Source organism: Synchiropus splendidus, chromosome 13, assembly GCF_027744825.2.
Source record: "Synchiropus splendidus isolate RoL2022-P1 chromosome 13, RoL_Sspl_1.0, whole genome shotgun sequence".
NCBI classification, from domain to species: domain Eukaryota; kingdom Metazoa; phylum Chordata; class Actinopteri; order Syngnathiformes; family Callionymidae; genus Synchiropus; species Synchiropus splendidus.
In genome coordinates, this window is record NC_071346.1 from 14,172,089 (window position 1) to 14,187,075 (window position 14,987).

General features: G+C 43.0%; 1 protein-coding gene across 1 annotated transcript in view; it reads left to right on the forward strand.

Moving 5' to 3' along the window:
• lrrc24 (leucine rich repeat containing 24) overlaps positions 1 to 4,428 on the forward strand; it is a 41,102-nt gene extending 36,674 nt beyond the window's left edge. The window contains exon 5 of the mRNA XM_053884106.1: positions 2,670 to 4,428. Coding sequence (XP_053740081.1) covers positions 2,670 to 3,898 — 1,229 coding nt within the window. The 3' untranslated portion in view covers positions 3,899 to 4,428. The remainder of the gene's footprint in view (positions 1 to 2,669) is intronic.
• Positions 4,429 to 14,987: the final 10,559 nt, after the last annotated feature.

Genomic DNA, 14,987 nt, shown 5'->3' on the forward strand with positions numbered 1-14,987 from the left:
ATATTGAAATATTAGTTTGGTTTAATGTCTTTGACTCTGGTTTTGGTCATGTAAGCAGCACCCTTGCTGTATTGTCGATCAATCGGAATTTCACCTTACTCACTTGCGTACTTGACTTGTGCTGCCTGTGCGATAGCTTTTTAAAAAAATGAATAGCCATCTGTGGCCATATTTACTTACATTTTTCAGAAATTTGATTCACAACTTTGCCATTTTTTTCCATTTTGCATCACAGGCTTATACATAAGAAAAAATGGAAAAATCTTGCAAAAGATGTAGCTGCCTTATACGTACCAACTATATATATATATATATATATATATATATAGACTGCCGAAACTAATTTATTGACAGTGTCTATAAGTAAGTTTTAAACATGGTCGTTGTCAAAGTCAACAAACACACCAGCTAATGTGTTCAAAAAATATAGTCGTCCTGTCATGAGCACACAGTGGAAATGATAGGGTGTCCAAAACTTGGGTTGGTGAGGTATCATGAAACAGTATGACAGGGTTGATGAAACAGTTATCAGAGGCCACTAGATGGCGCTCTTGGTTTAGAAATGATGCAAGGTTTCGTTGACTAAAACTCCAGACATTTTACAGCAGACAGTGCCATCTGGAGGCCTATGAAAATCAGGACACTGTTTCATGAAACCTCATCAACCCCTCAATACTGTGTCATGAATCCCCATCTACCCAACACTATTGAAAACTCTATATCCCCCACTGTAACTTCCATTGATCCATTTAGCTGGACCCTTATTTTGCTCAGGGTTCTTCCCAGATCTCAAGCAGCATAGGGGTGTTTTTGTCAACATGTAGCTAAGTTTGACTCGCAATGCCAACCACACTATCATTCACGCACAGCCACGCGCCCACCCCCAAAAAAATCCGAAAATAGTGGGAGGAACACTGAACACTTATCCATGTAACCTATACGAAATCCGTTACAAAGTTCCTCTGGCTCAAATAGCATCCGCTTAAAATGAGAAATCTTCAGTTTATGCCTCTGCTTCGTGACTTTATCAGCTTTCTAAACTCCTCCTCTGCTACATAATCCATAATGAAAGCCATAAACATTGTGTTTAGACAGCTCCTGCCAAGTTTGTTTCCTTGAGGCTGTGAGCTTTCAGTGAGACAATGACAGTTAAAGAAACCGCAATTAAATATGTGCGCCTGCTGAACCCCTCCTGACTTGGACTAAGGTCAGTTAGAGGACAGGCACTGTGTCATGAAGCCTGCAACATTATATTCACTTTCTGAATGATATCTTTGCCAACAGAACTTTTTTAAGATGGCTGAATTAGCTTGCACCCACAAGCAGTGATTTAGGTTGTCAGGCTGGAACAGGCAGAGAGGAAAATACGACTGGAAATGGCTTGCAGCCACCTCATACTTTTTGTGTATATGAAAAGTATTTTTCAGTCTCATCCAGATGTCCATCACGTCTGGCCAGCGGTTTACACTAAATGTCAGCAGATAAAATATCATATCCGGTGATAGCATGTAGTGTTCTGACATATCCAATATATAGTTGTTGATGAATAAAGCGGCAGGAGGAGGATGATATTTGCCGTCAGCTATCTTGAGACGATAGTCCTAACTGAATATAAATATGAAAATATTGTCCATTCAGCAATCTCGATGGGAGAGAGTATGAAGTTGTGATCATAGTCAAGTCAGCCTCCTCCACCTTAACCTGTCTTGCACATCTTCCCCAGTCTTCCTTCGCTGCATCCATGAGCCTCAGTGGTTGTTTCACGCTTGTGCTGTAGCTTGATACCTCTAAGATCATGCAACATGTACTGAGTGCTAAGTGTCCCAAGCAGTGCTGACCTCCCTAAGTTTGTCTCCAAACCTTTCCACATATACTTGAAGTCCTTATGAGCATCAACCCTGACAGTTGTCTGCACCCATTGCCTAAGCAATTCTGTTCTCCCCGACCAAATACTTGAATTCATCTGTTTTTCAACACCTCTACATCGATTTTATTTCGATGTTTCCCTGAAAATGGAAAATGCTAACCTTTGTATTAATTGGCAGCAACTGAAAAATGAATGTTATTCTCCCCCGCCCACAATGTCCTTTCTCCAACATCTTAAAGGGATAGAAGGATATTGCTCCATGTCGCGCGCATTGAAATCTCATCATGTTTTTAAAGGTCTTATCATGTGTAATCTTCTGAATGGTTGATTTCCAGCCAGTAAAAGTCCTCTATTTCTTGTCTTGGCACATCGTAGTCAATCCACAGAAAGATCACGTGGAACTTTGAGAACTTAAGCTGGTGAAGGAGTTAAATCAGTTGAATGGAGGAATAAAACCTTCATTCATTCGCATGTTTTTCTAGTGTCTGGTCATTCATGTCATGGATTTGAAGAGTCAGCCCCCATGCTGGACTATATAGACGTTGGGAACGTGGACGTCGAACCACTCTTCACTGAATCATATCTCCGTTTGAGGGGTATTAAATTGCAATTGACACATTGTGACATGTAGAATGAATGAAGCCCAACCCAACCTGCCTTTGCTTGGAACAATGCATCAGCACTCAACGCTGAACGCTGCCTTTGTCGACGCAAAAGTCCAGTATAGTACGGCATGGGAGTGAGGATGAGTTGGAAGCGATGAATAGTTGTTATTAAACCCAACGCATGTTCTCTCCTCCAGAAAACCCGTGGCGCTGCGATTGTGCTCTTGGCTGGCTGAGGACATGGATCACGGAGGATGGACAACGTTTGTTGAGCTCTGCTGAACAGCGTAGGCTCATGTGTTCCGAGCCGCCTCGTCTGTCTCACCTTAGCCTGGTGGAGGTGCCTCCCAACAGTTTGGTTTGCATTCCACCAGTGGTCCAACTGGAGCCCAGCCATCTGACGGTGCGTCTTGGCGAGAGCCTGCGAGTGTCTTGTCAGGCCTCAGGATACCCGCAGCCTCAGGTGACCTGGAGGAAGGCTTTTCATGGTAAACCACAGTTATCACGGGGCCTGGTGCAAGAGCTAGGTCCAAATGGTGAGCTCTTCAAACCCGGAGCTGGACGAGTGGTAACGTCTTTACCTGAGAGCATTGGGATCAAGTCGGCAGAAGGGGACGTGCATGGCCTTGTGCGTGGAGCTGAGGAGGGTGGGGAGCGGGACAGTTTTGACCCTGACATGGGCAGTGGCATGCTTTTCCTGAGCAATGTAACCGTGTCTCATGCTGGGCGATACGAATGTGAGGCCTGGAATCCTGGAGGTGTTGCTAAAGTGACCTTCCATCTGGCTGTTAACATGTCTTCTTCCTCATATTCCTCTCAGTTCTGGTCCCATTTAAATACCCACCCCTACGCGTCCTCTTCCTCCAACTCATTTTATCAGCCTGAGGTTCTCGACGTGAGCCAGGAGTTACTATACGAACAGGACAGTATGGACTTCAACGCCTTGGGCTTTGCCACGCAGACGGCCATAGCTGTAGGCATATCCCTGCTCGCTCTGACAGCTCTGCTTCTCCTGATTCTCATCTACACCTGTCACCAGCAGTACCGCAAAGACGACGACGAGTCCTTCTGCACCAGCAAGGAGGAGAGCATTATTTATGTCCATGACTACGCTGACGGGCCCACTACTTTTTCACAGTTGGAGGAGTACCGCGATGATCATGGTCACGAGATGTACGTTCTCAACAGAGCTGGGTCCGCTTTGGGTAGAGGGTCCGTGATGAGTGGGTTTGGCCAGCAGAGGGGCGTCAAGGAAGCCCTGTTAGAGCACGAGATGGTGCACACTCTGAGCAAATCTGCAGGAATTGGCTTCCATAGAAACCCTGCAGATGGTGGCGAGGGACCGCTAACAACAGATCCAGAGGAAGTTTTCCTGAACCAACGTCTGCTGTTTGGCTCTCAGCTTGCCTACGAGATCCACTGTTGAAGAAAACAAAAGGCTTAAAAAAACCTTCATAGACTCAATTGAAGCACCACAGTAATGTGTTTGACGTCAGGCGAAGCAGCCTTGTAATTATGGACAGATATTGTTGCCAGGGTAACCGTAAAAACAACAAAAGCACTACATAAAAATTGAATGAACAGAGGCGAAAAGGAAAACGTCTTTCTCTGAACTAACCCCTTTAAAGAGAATTCCACCAGACTAACATGACATCCGACTATTTTTTTCGTGCTTTGCGTATCGTCATGTACTGTGGTTCGTGTGAAACCTGTTTACTGGAGCTAATTTCCTTGTGACGTACAGTAGTTTTGTGGAACCTTTTGCATTCAATGTCCGTCACGATGCCGTGAAGCACTCAAGATGAGGGAGAAAAAAAAATGCATTAACATTTTTTTTTTCTTTTGGTTCCTGAAATATAGCAAAACAATGAAACAAACTTACTGTGATAAATCTTTGACATTTGTCTTGTGAAGCCCTCCCACTGTGAATAGTAGTTTCTACATAATAAAATGTATTTTAACAGACTGCCTCTGCTGTTTTGCCTTATTGCTTCTCAAGTGTGCTTCTTGGAGAATGAGGAATCTTTGAACCTTGCTCATTATATATATATATATATATATATATATATATATATTATATATCTATATCTATATATAGATAGATTTATGACGTAAAACACCCAATAAAAAGTCCACTGGGCATGTTCTCTAATGGAACATGAACAGATAACATGTTAATTGAATTTTAAATATTGCATAAGAAAAAAAGATTCACATAATTCCCTCAACATTTGTAAAAACATTACAAGCCCGAACAAACCATCCCACAAGGCTTCTTGCGATCTGGTCCATCCTCACCGTCCTTGGTGCCCCCCAATTCCCAGGACTGGACACTGGACTCTCTCCGTCTGTGAGCAACACAACCATTCTCTCCGCTTGTTTGAAAATGTCTATGGAAACCAGAAATTTACCACACATTCCCGAAGGTGCCTGTTCATTTAAAAGCCATTGTGGCGTTGAATTCCTTCATGGGAAAATAATGGTACACAGATCTTGATAATGAGTAGAAATTACCGTATCTATTCCACTGGTAATTACAGCAGTAACTGTTACCAGTCAGAATGTAATTGGCCGATCGCTCATCTATATTACTAATAGGAAATTCCTGCTAATATTACTTTATCATGTTGAGACCTTTGCATAATACATGAGCAAATTGGGCGTGAAAGGACCCAAACAAAGACACCTACTTAGTTTATCTTTTAATTAGAGATGGGATTCAGGTTGGGTTTTGGTGGCTCAGTGGTCGGTACTTCTGGAGGCAGTGATATTTTTCAGGTGCTGGTGAGGGCGATCTGGAAATACAAGGTCCAAAAAACAAGATATGACCATCATGGCTCACTAGCATATCAGCGAAGACAAATAGCAAGGAAGGGTTGGGCGCTTGTGGACTGCGGTTTAGGTATGATGGAACATGACTGGGTAGTAAGCAGATGGCTATCATAGTGGCGGATGGTTGCAACACAGTTCGGGGCTCTGTTGGATGGTGTATGTGAGGGAACATCTGAGCCCTGGGCATTCAACTAGATGCTGTGATAATGCAGCCTTCGTATGTACTGATGGATTTGACCCCTCACCTTCCCACACAGGTGATTTCTGTCTACATTCCAACATCTGCTGTCCCAACTGCGACCTGCACGGTGGCCACCCCAATGGAAAATTTCTGGCTCTGCCCCTGGCTAGACTACTATTCATCACGTCTGCACAGTGAAGAATTTTCTAGTGTCCACATCCACACGTCCACTGAATATGAGATGAAGGGCTATTGAATTACAGTGTAAAACCTTTCCAGTCTCCGCACTGGACCGTGGTAGAGTGTCACAGGGGAGGTGCTCGCTCTCCACACCTCCGAGGCTGAAGCGCTCACTCCAGGGTTTGATGTCCTGTTGTGGGCTGGGACAGGGATGAGGCGAGTCTGGGACAGAGCGTTACTTGGTTTATGACTTTGTCACAGCCAAACTGCACAGAAGCGCACATTCAGAGCTGGACACGCACCGGGCACCTCTTCACTTCTGGAGAGACGTCACTCACTCAGCAACCCCTCCCACATGCAGCGGCCACACACATAGAGGAACAGCGCACCTGCAGCAGACACTCTACATTCACTCCTACAAAAGACTATTTTAAGGCTTGGAACGCATTATTGCTTTTTCCATTCATTGTCATGGGAAAAATCGATTCAGATTTCCAACAAATCGCTTCTCGAACGGCCGTCTGGAACGGATTGTGGTCGAGAGCCGTGGTACCACTGTATTTTATTTTATTCATGACAGCCCTTTATTCCAAAGCACTTTCCTAGTTGGTGAGCTCTCCACTGACCATGGCAATAAAGTTGATTCTGATTCTGAATGATGTAACCAAAATGGTTTGTTGCGAACAAAATTACAAAATTAAATGAATACAGTCCGCTATATTGAAAGATTTCAAATTTGGCACTCACCATAAACTGCTCCAGTGCATGAGTCCTCGTCCATGTCTGTGGTGAATCCTTAACCTGATATCAGCCACTTTATAAATCGCCATGCCGCCAGTCCAATCCACCTTCACTCTTATTTACCCTTCATTTCATGAGTAGTTTTCATTATAGTAGAAAAACAATGTTCTATTGTTATATAAGCATTGACTCACATTATATATTGCTCACCCTATTTCATATGGTTTTAGCTGTAGCCATGCAACATTTTAGAAAGGCAAGTGTGCTATAGTGGGATGTGCAACAAACGTCACAACATGTCAGAGTGCGTGAGCGAGCGGGGCAGTTGTGTCGTGTTTACTGGAAAACATCCTGAGAAGCAATGTGAACAGAGAGGCTGTGGAATGCAGTATAGCAGTTGCCTGGCAGTATGACATGTGTTCTGCTGGAGAGGGTGCGAAAGCAGACTGCTGGAACGAAATAAGAAAAAAATGTTATTTGTCTCAGGACTGAGGTTCAGGCAGGTCAAGTCAGACTCGGGATTCTTGAGGCTGGAGAGGCAAATTACAACTGGGAGGCCGGCAGAACACAACAAGTACTGCGAGGTCGACTGGGTTCCTGAACAAAACGTGTGGCCAGATGAGGACCAGAAGGTCGGCCTTGGTCATGAGGAGTGCCGCTCATTACTGGCTGGTAGCAGGTGCTCCGATCGAGCAGATCCCATGGTCAGCTGATGCTGGATCTAATCCCTAGGAAGGTGAAGAAGTCGTGAATTGTGGGAAATCCACAACGTTATTCTCTGAAAGGAACACATGTTGATAAGGTAATCTGGATAAACACACCCATTCTGTAGTCTGTACAGATTTATTTATTTTTGAAACCCTATGCATTTCAAAAATACATTTTTGACCAGGTAAAAATATTTTTATTTCACCGTGCTTACACTCATAGACGGGAACAGACCACAGTGGATTCAATTTTCTGCAGAGAAAGCCACTTATTAATATGGATTTATTCTATATTTTCTGTTTATTTCAAATTATTAAATCATTAAATCACACACAACAGGGTGGAAGACATGAATGCTTGATGTTGAGTTGTATATTTTACTTTTTTATCTCTTCGCCACATACCATAGTCGAGGTATATTTTACTTTAATCATGTGTACTGGTAATTTACATTTATCCTGATTCACCAAAACCTGTGTGGGAGAAGGATCACCCAGCAACTCTCAGCTTGCTAGAATGAACCAGTTTCTGGTGGAATATTTCCAAGATGAATCTGAAACACAGAAACTCAGAAAGAGGTGAGTCGAATTTTTCAGGCCTTTTTGTGCAAGCACTTTCAGTTTTATTATTTTTTATTTTTGGTGAAACTGAAGGTAAAGAAAGAGAGATATAAAAACCAAAAGTCAATGAAATGTCAGCACACGATTGCTGTATACATGAAACCTGATCATTTTGCTGCTTTTCATGGTTTTTGTACTGCATATATAAAAGACATCCAACAGCAATAAGGAGAATAAGGAGTTTCACTCACTCACCGTAAGAGGAATAATGCATCACTGCACAGTAGATGAAACAGTCTTCTGTTTCAACGCCTGTTTAATTTCTCCTCCATGGTGTGTGTGGACAGCTTTATGCTGTACATAAACCCCCTGCTGCCCAAAACGACGACAAATAGATAAAAACAAATACTATATGTGCATAATATATGTAATGCAATATATATTTTTCATCCTTAGCAATGTGTTTAATGCTGTCATGGGTATTGAAACATCAATATATTAAGTCTTTTTTTTTTTTTACATATCACCTCCATTTATAATTCAGTGTCATTCCAACTTTCAACATGATCTCTGGTCCTTGCTTTGTTTTCCATCCACCTCTCTTGACCGTGGCAGGTGTGAGCTGCTGCAGCCAATCACCCTCATCACCAGCAGCTGTGTTTAAGTGGCTGCTATAGCTGGAGTCAACATGCTTCTTTGCAAAAGGCATAGCTCTTTTATGTCTCTCTGGAGTAACTATTTAAGTCATTTTTTACCTCCAAGTGTTTTGTCTGTTTTCCCAGTATGTGACAAAAAAGTTGTATGTGTAGGTACATGTAGCCATTAACACAGTCATGAACCGTGTTGTGTTCTCACGCTAGATCTTGAGAGTCAAACCTTGCGCTGGTGGGCTCACAGGAGCTGGGCTGTTTGATGCAGGATTCCTTTGAGAGATTTCTCCAGCTTGAGAGGAAGCAGGCTGGAAAAAGGCAATAAGTCTCTGTCCATTCCTGCCACTGTCTTTAACCAGTCAAGCTGGGGGTTGGTTTTATAGGGAGGCTGCTGTATCCCTACTGCCCCCGAGGGGTGATGGGACTGCTCAGAGAGCCGGTTGATAAGACAGAGGCATTAGCTGGCGGTGAGGATCTGGTTCAGCTTAAAAGTGGGTGGGAAATTTGCAAGCACATGGAAAAAGTTGACAGAGGAAGTATCTACCCAGCCATGGAAGAACTTGCCAATCGGATAAGGTTATTGCGACGTGTGAGGGGCCGGAATTTTTTGTCCATAATCCTCCACCGGGCGCCCAGCTTAAGATGGGGGACTGTATGTTGGTGGTTATAGAGCTGATCTGCACACTTGTGTGTGGAATTGGGGAGAGTTACGGTACAAGCAACAAACTTACGACCAGGATCGGTTCCGACCAACCAGTCGTGAGTCCAATTGGATGTAAGCCGAATGCCATTCAAAATAGCCGACGCGAGGATTATAGCTACTACAGTAGTGGTAGATGGCTGTGTGAGAGTGAGATGCCGTGCTGCCGTAACTGTCGTAAAAAAGTGAGCATCATTCGCAGCATTAAATTATCGTGAACCAATGCTACATCTAGACTTGTTAGATTGAGACGTTGGCGGAGATGAGTGTGGTGAACATGTCCCCTTCTAGGTACGTTATGTCCGTTTAGGAGGCAGACTGTACAGGAAATTTTACCCTGCGTCTCAGCACCCTCTGGCACCAAGAGTTAAAGCGTTTGTGTCTAGGGCAGTAGAACAAGTGTTTTAGACACTTACTGTGTGTTACTTATACAGCAAGGCCTCGTAAAAGTGTCTACTATGCAGATGTCACTTCTCAGTAGCCTTGTTTGAGAACACCATTTTCCTGTGTTGTTGTTGGACCTAGTGTGTGGTGTGCTTTTTTTGTGTGTGTGTACTGGAAATGTGTATGTTTTGGTTGATGTCAATATCGTAATAGTCTCTGGTTTTAAGCCATTCTATAGTATTTTGAAAAATTCCTTTGAGAACAGAAGCAAGGTTGCTTAAAAAAATTTTGCTCAATGTGGACGTCATACAAACAGAATTCACTGTGATACACTTAGTCATACTACTAGCATCAACAGTAAGTACCCGGTATTCAAAAAATATATGTGCGTCAGTGGTGACCATATCTCCGTATTTTCCGTGTTAGGCGGAAACATAACAAAAATTATCCGGGCAGCATTAGGAATGTATTAAGTCCACTACTTGTAAACCTCATTATAACCTTCATAATATTTTCATGAAGCTTTGTATCTTGTATAAATAATGCAAATAAAAACAAAATTTTAACCCTTGCTTGCCCATCTTCCTGTTTGATTCTACTGTCCTTAAACTCATTTCATCACATTTTCAGCTCATACCTCCGATGAAGGTACAATGGGTGCAGAATGGATTTGTACTCACAGAGAGAGATGCTGATAAATTTGAGTATGCATAACTATAAATATGAAGTCACAAAGAAAAGTACTTGAATTTTATTTCACATAGTTAAATATTTTTTCCCTGCAATTTAAATATTACCAGCTACAGGTCCTCACATATATAAATGTATAAGTGTACAAATCCACCTTTGCGAGTGCACAAATCTCAGTCTCTGCGCGCTCTCACTTTTGTTTCTCCTGGACTCAGATGTTGGGTGCAAAACTTGAGGACTCGCAGGTCTGTTAGGAAATGACAGCCACTCTCACCAAACAGAGTTCAACTCCTAGAATACTTTTCTTCATGATTCATCACTATCCACTTTTAAAACATGTTTTGTTATGCACTTTTACTCATTGGCTCTTATACAATGGCACGGCTGATCTTCAAGTGCTTTATAAATATGTTATGGCATGGTATACTCGACTTTATCGGCAGCGCCTGACGACAAATCCATGTTGCACCCTTTCTACCTTCACATGTCTCCTTCACTCTTAGAGCTCCACGTGAAACACCATCAAACTCCAACCCCATTCAGCAGGCTCGACGACAGCCCACCCCTCCATCCAAGCCTTGTCCTCTGAATCGTGAGGGCTTTGTTGTCGAGGTTCAAACGGTTGTAACCCACGTCTGGTTCTTTTACAATGAGTTCAGCAGAGTGGAACGACACTTTCCAGCATGGTTTTAGCTTGCTGTATTAAAGGTCACTCCACCCAGTCCTTTAGAAAAAGAATACAGTTTGACCTCCATCAACATGCTCTTCAGGTGTCTGGGTAGCCTTGAATTGTCACCGACTGACTGGTTGGCTGAGTCCATCTTTGCCAGCAGAAATGAACAGGACAATTCATGTCCATTTTTTCCACTCCACCGCTCCTCAGGTTCTGACAGGGTTAGACTGACCTGCTCAACAGAGGCCAGAGCAGTACATTCCTTCATCTCTTTAAAAATAATAATAGTGTCAAATCATACCATGTAATTGTATGATATGGAGAAAGTATAATAGATTTGACGGGGCCTTTCGACACACTACCATGTCACTAGCTAAGCTCAACTCAAACTGCAGTTAAACGCTGTGTTCCACAGTCTTACACCATCATCTTAGGGCTGCCAGTCACTGACAACAGAGGCAGCAGTTTTGCCTCTCTGACATTGAGAAGTCACCAAAAACGTCTGCCAGTGATCCAAGAGTGAAACATGTTCTAGTTTCTGTAGATAATGTTGCTATGCTGCTCGACATCTAACCGCCACTTGTCTGTTATTCTCGGAATCCTTTCCGTAGAAACATGGCATGACTTGCTTGAGAGCAGTTCAAGTGGGACTGAAAGTGAAGGGATTGTGGGATTCAGATGTTGCTGTTGCTCTCTTAATTGAGGAGCTCCGAGAGACAAAGAGTGTCTTGCCCTTTAGAGGACCTTGTTATTGATAGAAACACTCTCTTTTTAAATGTCACTATAAACCTGAAGTTTAGTTTTCCACCATTAACCTGTCTACACTCTCTTTTGTGAGCTTTTACTGGGGATACCTTCACACTTTATAGCGCGTTCAGGCTGTGGTAAATAATATATGGGAGTTATCAAATACATAACTTTATCATCTCACCTCTGCTTACACTTACACAACGACCGCCACCACAGCAGCACAGATCTATGCACGCTGTTGCTGTACCAGTCCTGTTTATGACCTGTGTTATGAGTTAGAGCTTGCAGCTGCTGAGTTAGTCCAAGGTTGCCCAAAATATTTAAAAGTTCACTTTGAACATGTACATAAATCGGCAAAAATAACACGGTCAAAATGAGTTCTTTCCTGCTCAAAGATGACATTACCATAAAGTGCTTTTTCAGAAAATTTTGAATGACAGTACCTCCGTTGGAATCAAAGGTACTTGATGTTGTAGGGGGATGTGTTTTCCACAAGTTTATGCTAGTGATTTTGTTGTTGATATCCCCGTCATCCATCACCCTGAAGCAAGCAGGTGATTCCATTGGTTTTATTTTGTTCTCCACAGGGAAAGTATGGGGACGTTAACAATAACCGATTTTAGATGAGTGAAAAATGTTCTTTAGTACAGCAGTTAAATATATTTTATTGTTACAATTCCTCGCTCCACCCGTGACTGTTACAACAGAGAGTTTTTCTGTACTATAGGGACATATATTTTCTGCTTTTGCTGATGGTTTTAGCCACAGATCTTGCCAAAGGACATTTGTCCCTTACTTGCTGCAGCTCTGCTGCCAAAGACTGTCACATTCAAATGCACAGAGTAAATAAAGCCGACATCTTCATCAATTAGACTCAGGTCTCAATGATGCAGAGTGTTGGCCTTCGTCCCTCACCTTCACAACGGACTCTGTTCTTCCATTGATACGCAGCTGGCGTGTGTCAGAGCGAAAAGCGTGGACATGCGTTGAGGACTGCAGACCTTGGCAGCAGCGCCTGTGATAACTGCTAAGTGGCGACCGTCAACAGTGAGGCGGCCCACCTCTGAAAACATCGCCGCCGCCGCTGACCGTCGGCCCGAGCATAAACCATATGTCAGGGTTTTACTGTGAAGCCAATTGCTTTTTCCTCGGTGGGAGATAAAACTCAAGCATACACTCGCAGGACGCAAAATAAACACGAATAACAATGTCAGTCAAAGATAAACACTTTTGACGGTCTGTACTGAATCTGAATGGGTTATTGTGCAGCGAGGCTGAGAAAAGCTTGCTCGGCAAAAGCAGTATAAATCTGTTCCAGAGGCCTGATGCGAAGAAGAGTAGTAATTTATATGCAGATGAATAGACGATGTCATGATGTCAACTCTACTTATACATAAGTGTGCAGTGAAAGGAAATATTTCATTGAGGAAGCTGCTTTGAAGCACTGACCATTTTGCACAGATGGAAAGTCGGATAGGGCACATGCCTCCGTACTCCATTTAATTGAGTGGCATTGCTTTAACCTCTCTAAAGCAAACATCATCTCGTGGCATATTGAAGATATTTGATATCAACTCTCGACTAGAGTCCAGCAAAAGCAACCAACATTCAGTTCAGTCTGATAAGCACTGGATTCTTGTATCATCCCGGATGCATCTCTGCCGGTCTGTGGCCCAGCCTCACCAAGACCACCAAGAAATTGGTCTGACCAATTTGACTCTGTCCAGTTTCACAGTATTCAGCAGGCACCTTGTCACGATGACAGATGAAGCTTCATAAAACAGCGTCCTCACTTTCAGAGCCCACTAGATGGCGGTCTAGGGTTAAAATTGATGTGAGCTTTCAGTTAAACAGTTGTCCAAATCCTGACATTTTAAAACAGAGACTGCCACCTAGTGGGCTCTAAAATTAGGACACTGTTTCATGAAGCCTCATCAGCCCATCAATAAAGATACCTGAGGTACCTCAATGACAACTTCACCCATTCGTCACTCATGAACAAGACCTCGGTATGCTGCCATCTTGGTCTGCCTTCCGCGTTGCTTGTTGGCATGTACAGTATCCGCGGAACCCAGTGCAGGAGAGGTTCAACAAGTTCAGGTTTATTCTAGAAACAGAATGGAAGAAGAAGAATGAAATATAAATAATAACAAAAACATTACAAACTCCTTCAAAATGTGCTTCACTTAGGAAGGATCATCCACTAGACAACTAAACTCATGACGTGGACTCGGGTTGACTCACAAGATCAAATCCAATGATTTTAGAGTGAGAGATCTAGTGGACTCTGACAATAGGCCAAGAGGAAGATGGTCAAGACAGACAAGGTGCACACAGGAAGATGAGACAAAACCTAAAATAAAAGGAAGTAGACAAGATCAAGACAACGGAAACAAAACTAACGCGTCTCGCTCTAACTTAACAAGACTAAACATGACTTGCAATAACAACCTGGTGGAGTCCAACACACACTGGAAATGATGCTGGCCACAAAACATTGGTTGGGCAAAACTCCCATGAACCCAGTGCTGGGCTGATGAGGCTTCATGAAACAGCGTCTTTAACTTCAGCGCCCACTAACTGGCACTCTTGGGTTAAATGATGATGTGTGGTTTCATTGAAGTGCTTGCTCAAATCCAATGATTCTAGAGCAGAGAGTGAGACTGATGCTTCGTGAAGCCTCATCGGCCCATCACTACATAAGCCTTCAAGGCTCATATGTTTCAACGCCTTACTAAAAACCACACAGCTCCTCTTGACTGTTCTTTTATTCCACTCTCACATTTTATTTAAATGTTCCCCAGAAAAATCTCTTGAGAATCATTGCCCATTACAGTTAGTTATTTCTGACTGGAATATTTACAGCCCAATTCCCACGGGACCCTAAACCAGCACACTCATCTTTATCACTGGTTATGTACTCTGAGCAGGTATTCAACTGTAACGGCTGTGAATGGGTATTGATTTGTTTTTGCGCGCTTGTGTTTTCTCCAATATCTCTCGAGCTGGCGTTTAGCTATTATATATAAGCACATCACATCACGCCGCTATAGGGGACGCTGGAGCAAGATCTATATTTCCAAGGGCTGAAAGATGGCAGCTCTACATTACAAGCAGGAGAAAGGTCGACGCTGGATCGCAGTAGCACATTGCGGTTATTGTTTTCTGATGATGGCACAAAGAAAACATCTCATAATGTATATGACTTTTCTACATTAACATGAAACCAAATTGGTCCTTTCCATCTGTTGGGTAAGTTAATAAAGTAATGTGTGAATCCTCCCACAGACACTGAAGAATTAGCTCTCATTCACTAAGCTTTAAAGAAACTTCCCACCCCAAGGTTAGTTCGGCATTCATTGTCATTGTAAACTCTGCTAAATCCCTGCTTTAGTCTAAAATCCAACACACCCCACATCCTCCGAGCGTCTCACCATTCACTTTCCAATTAAAAGCTATGTCTACA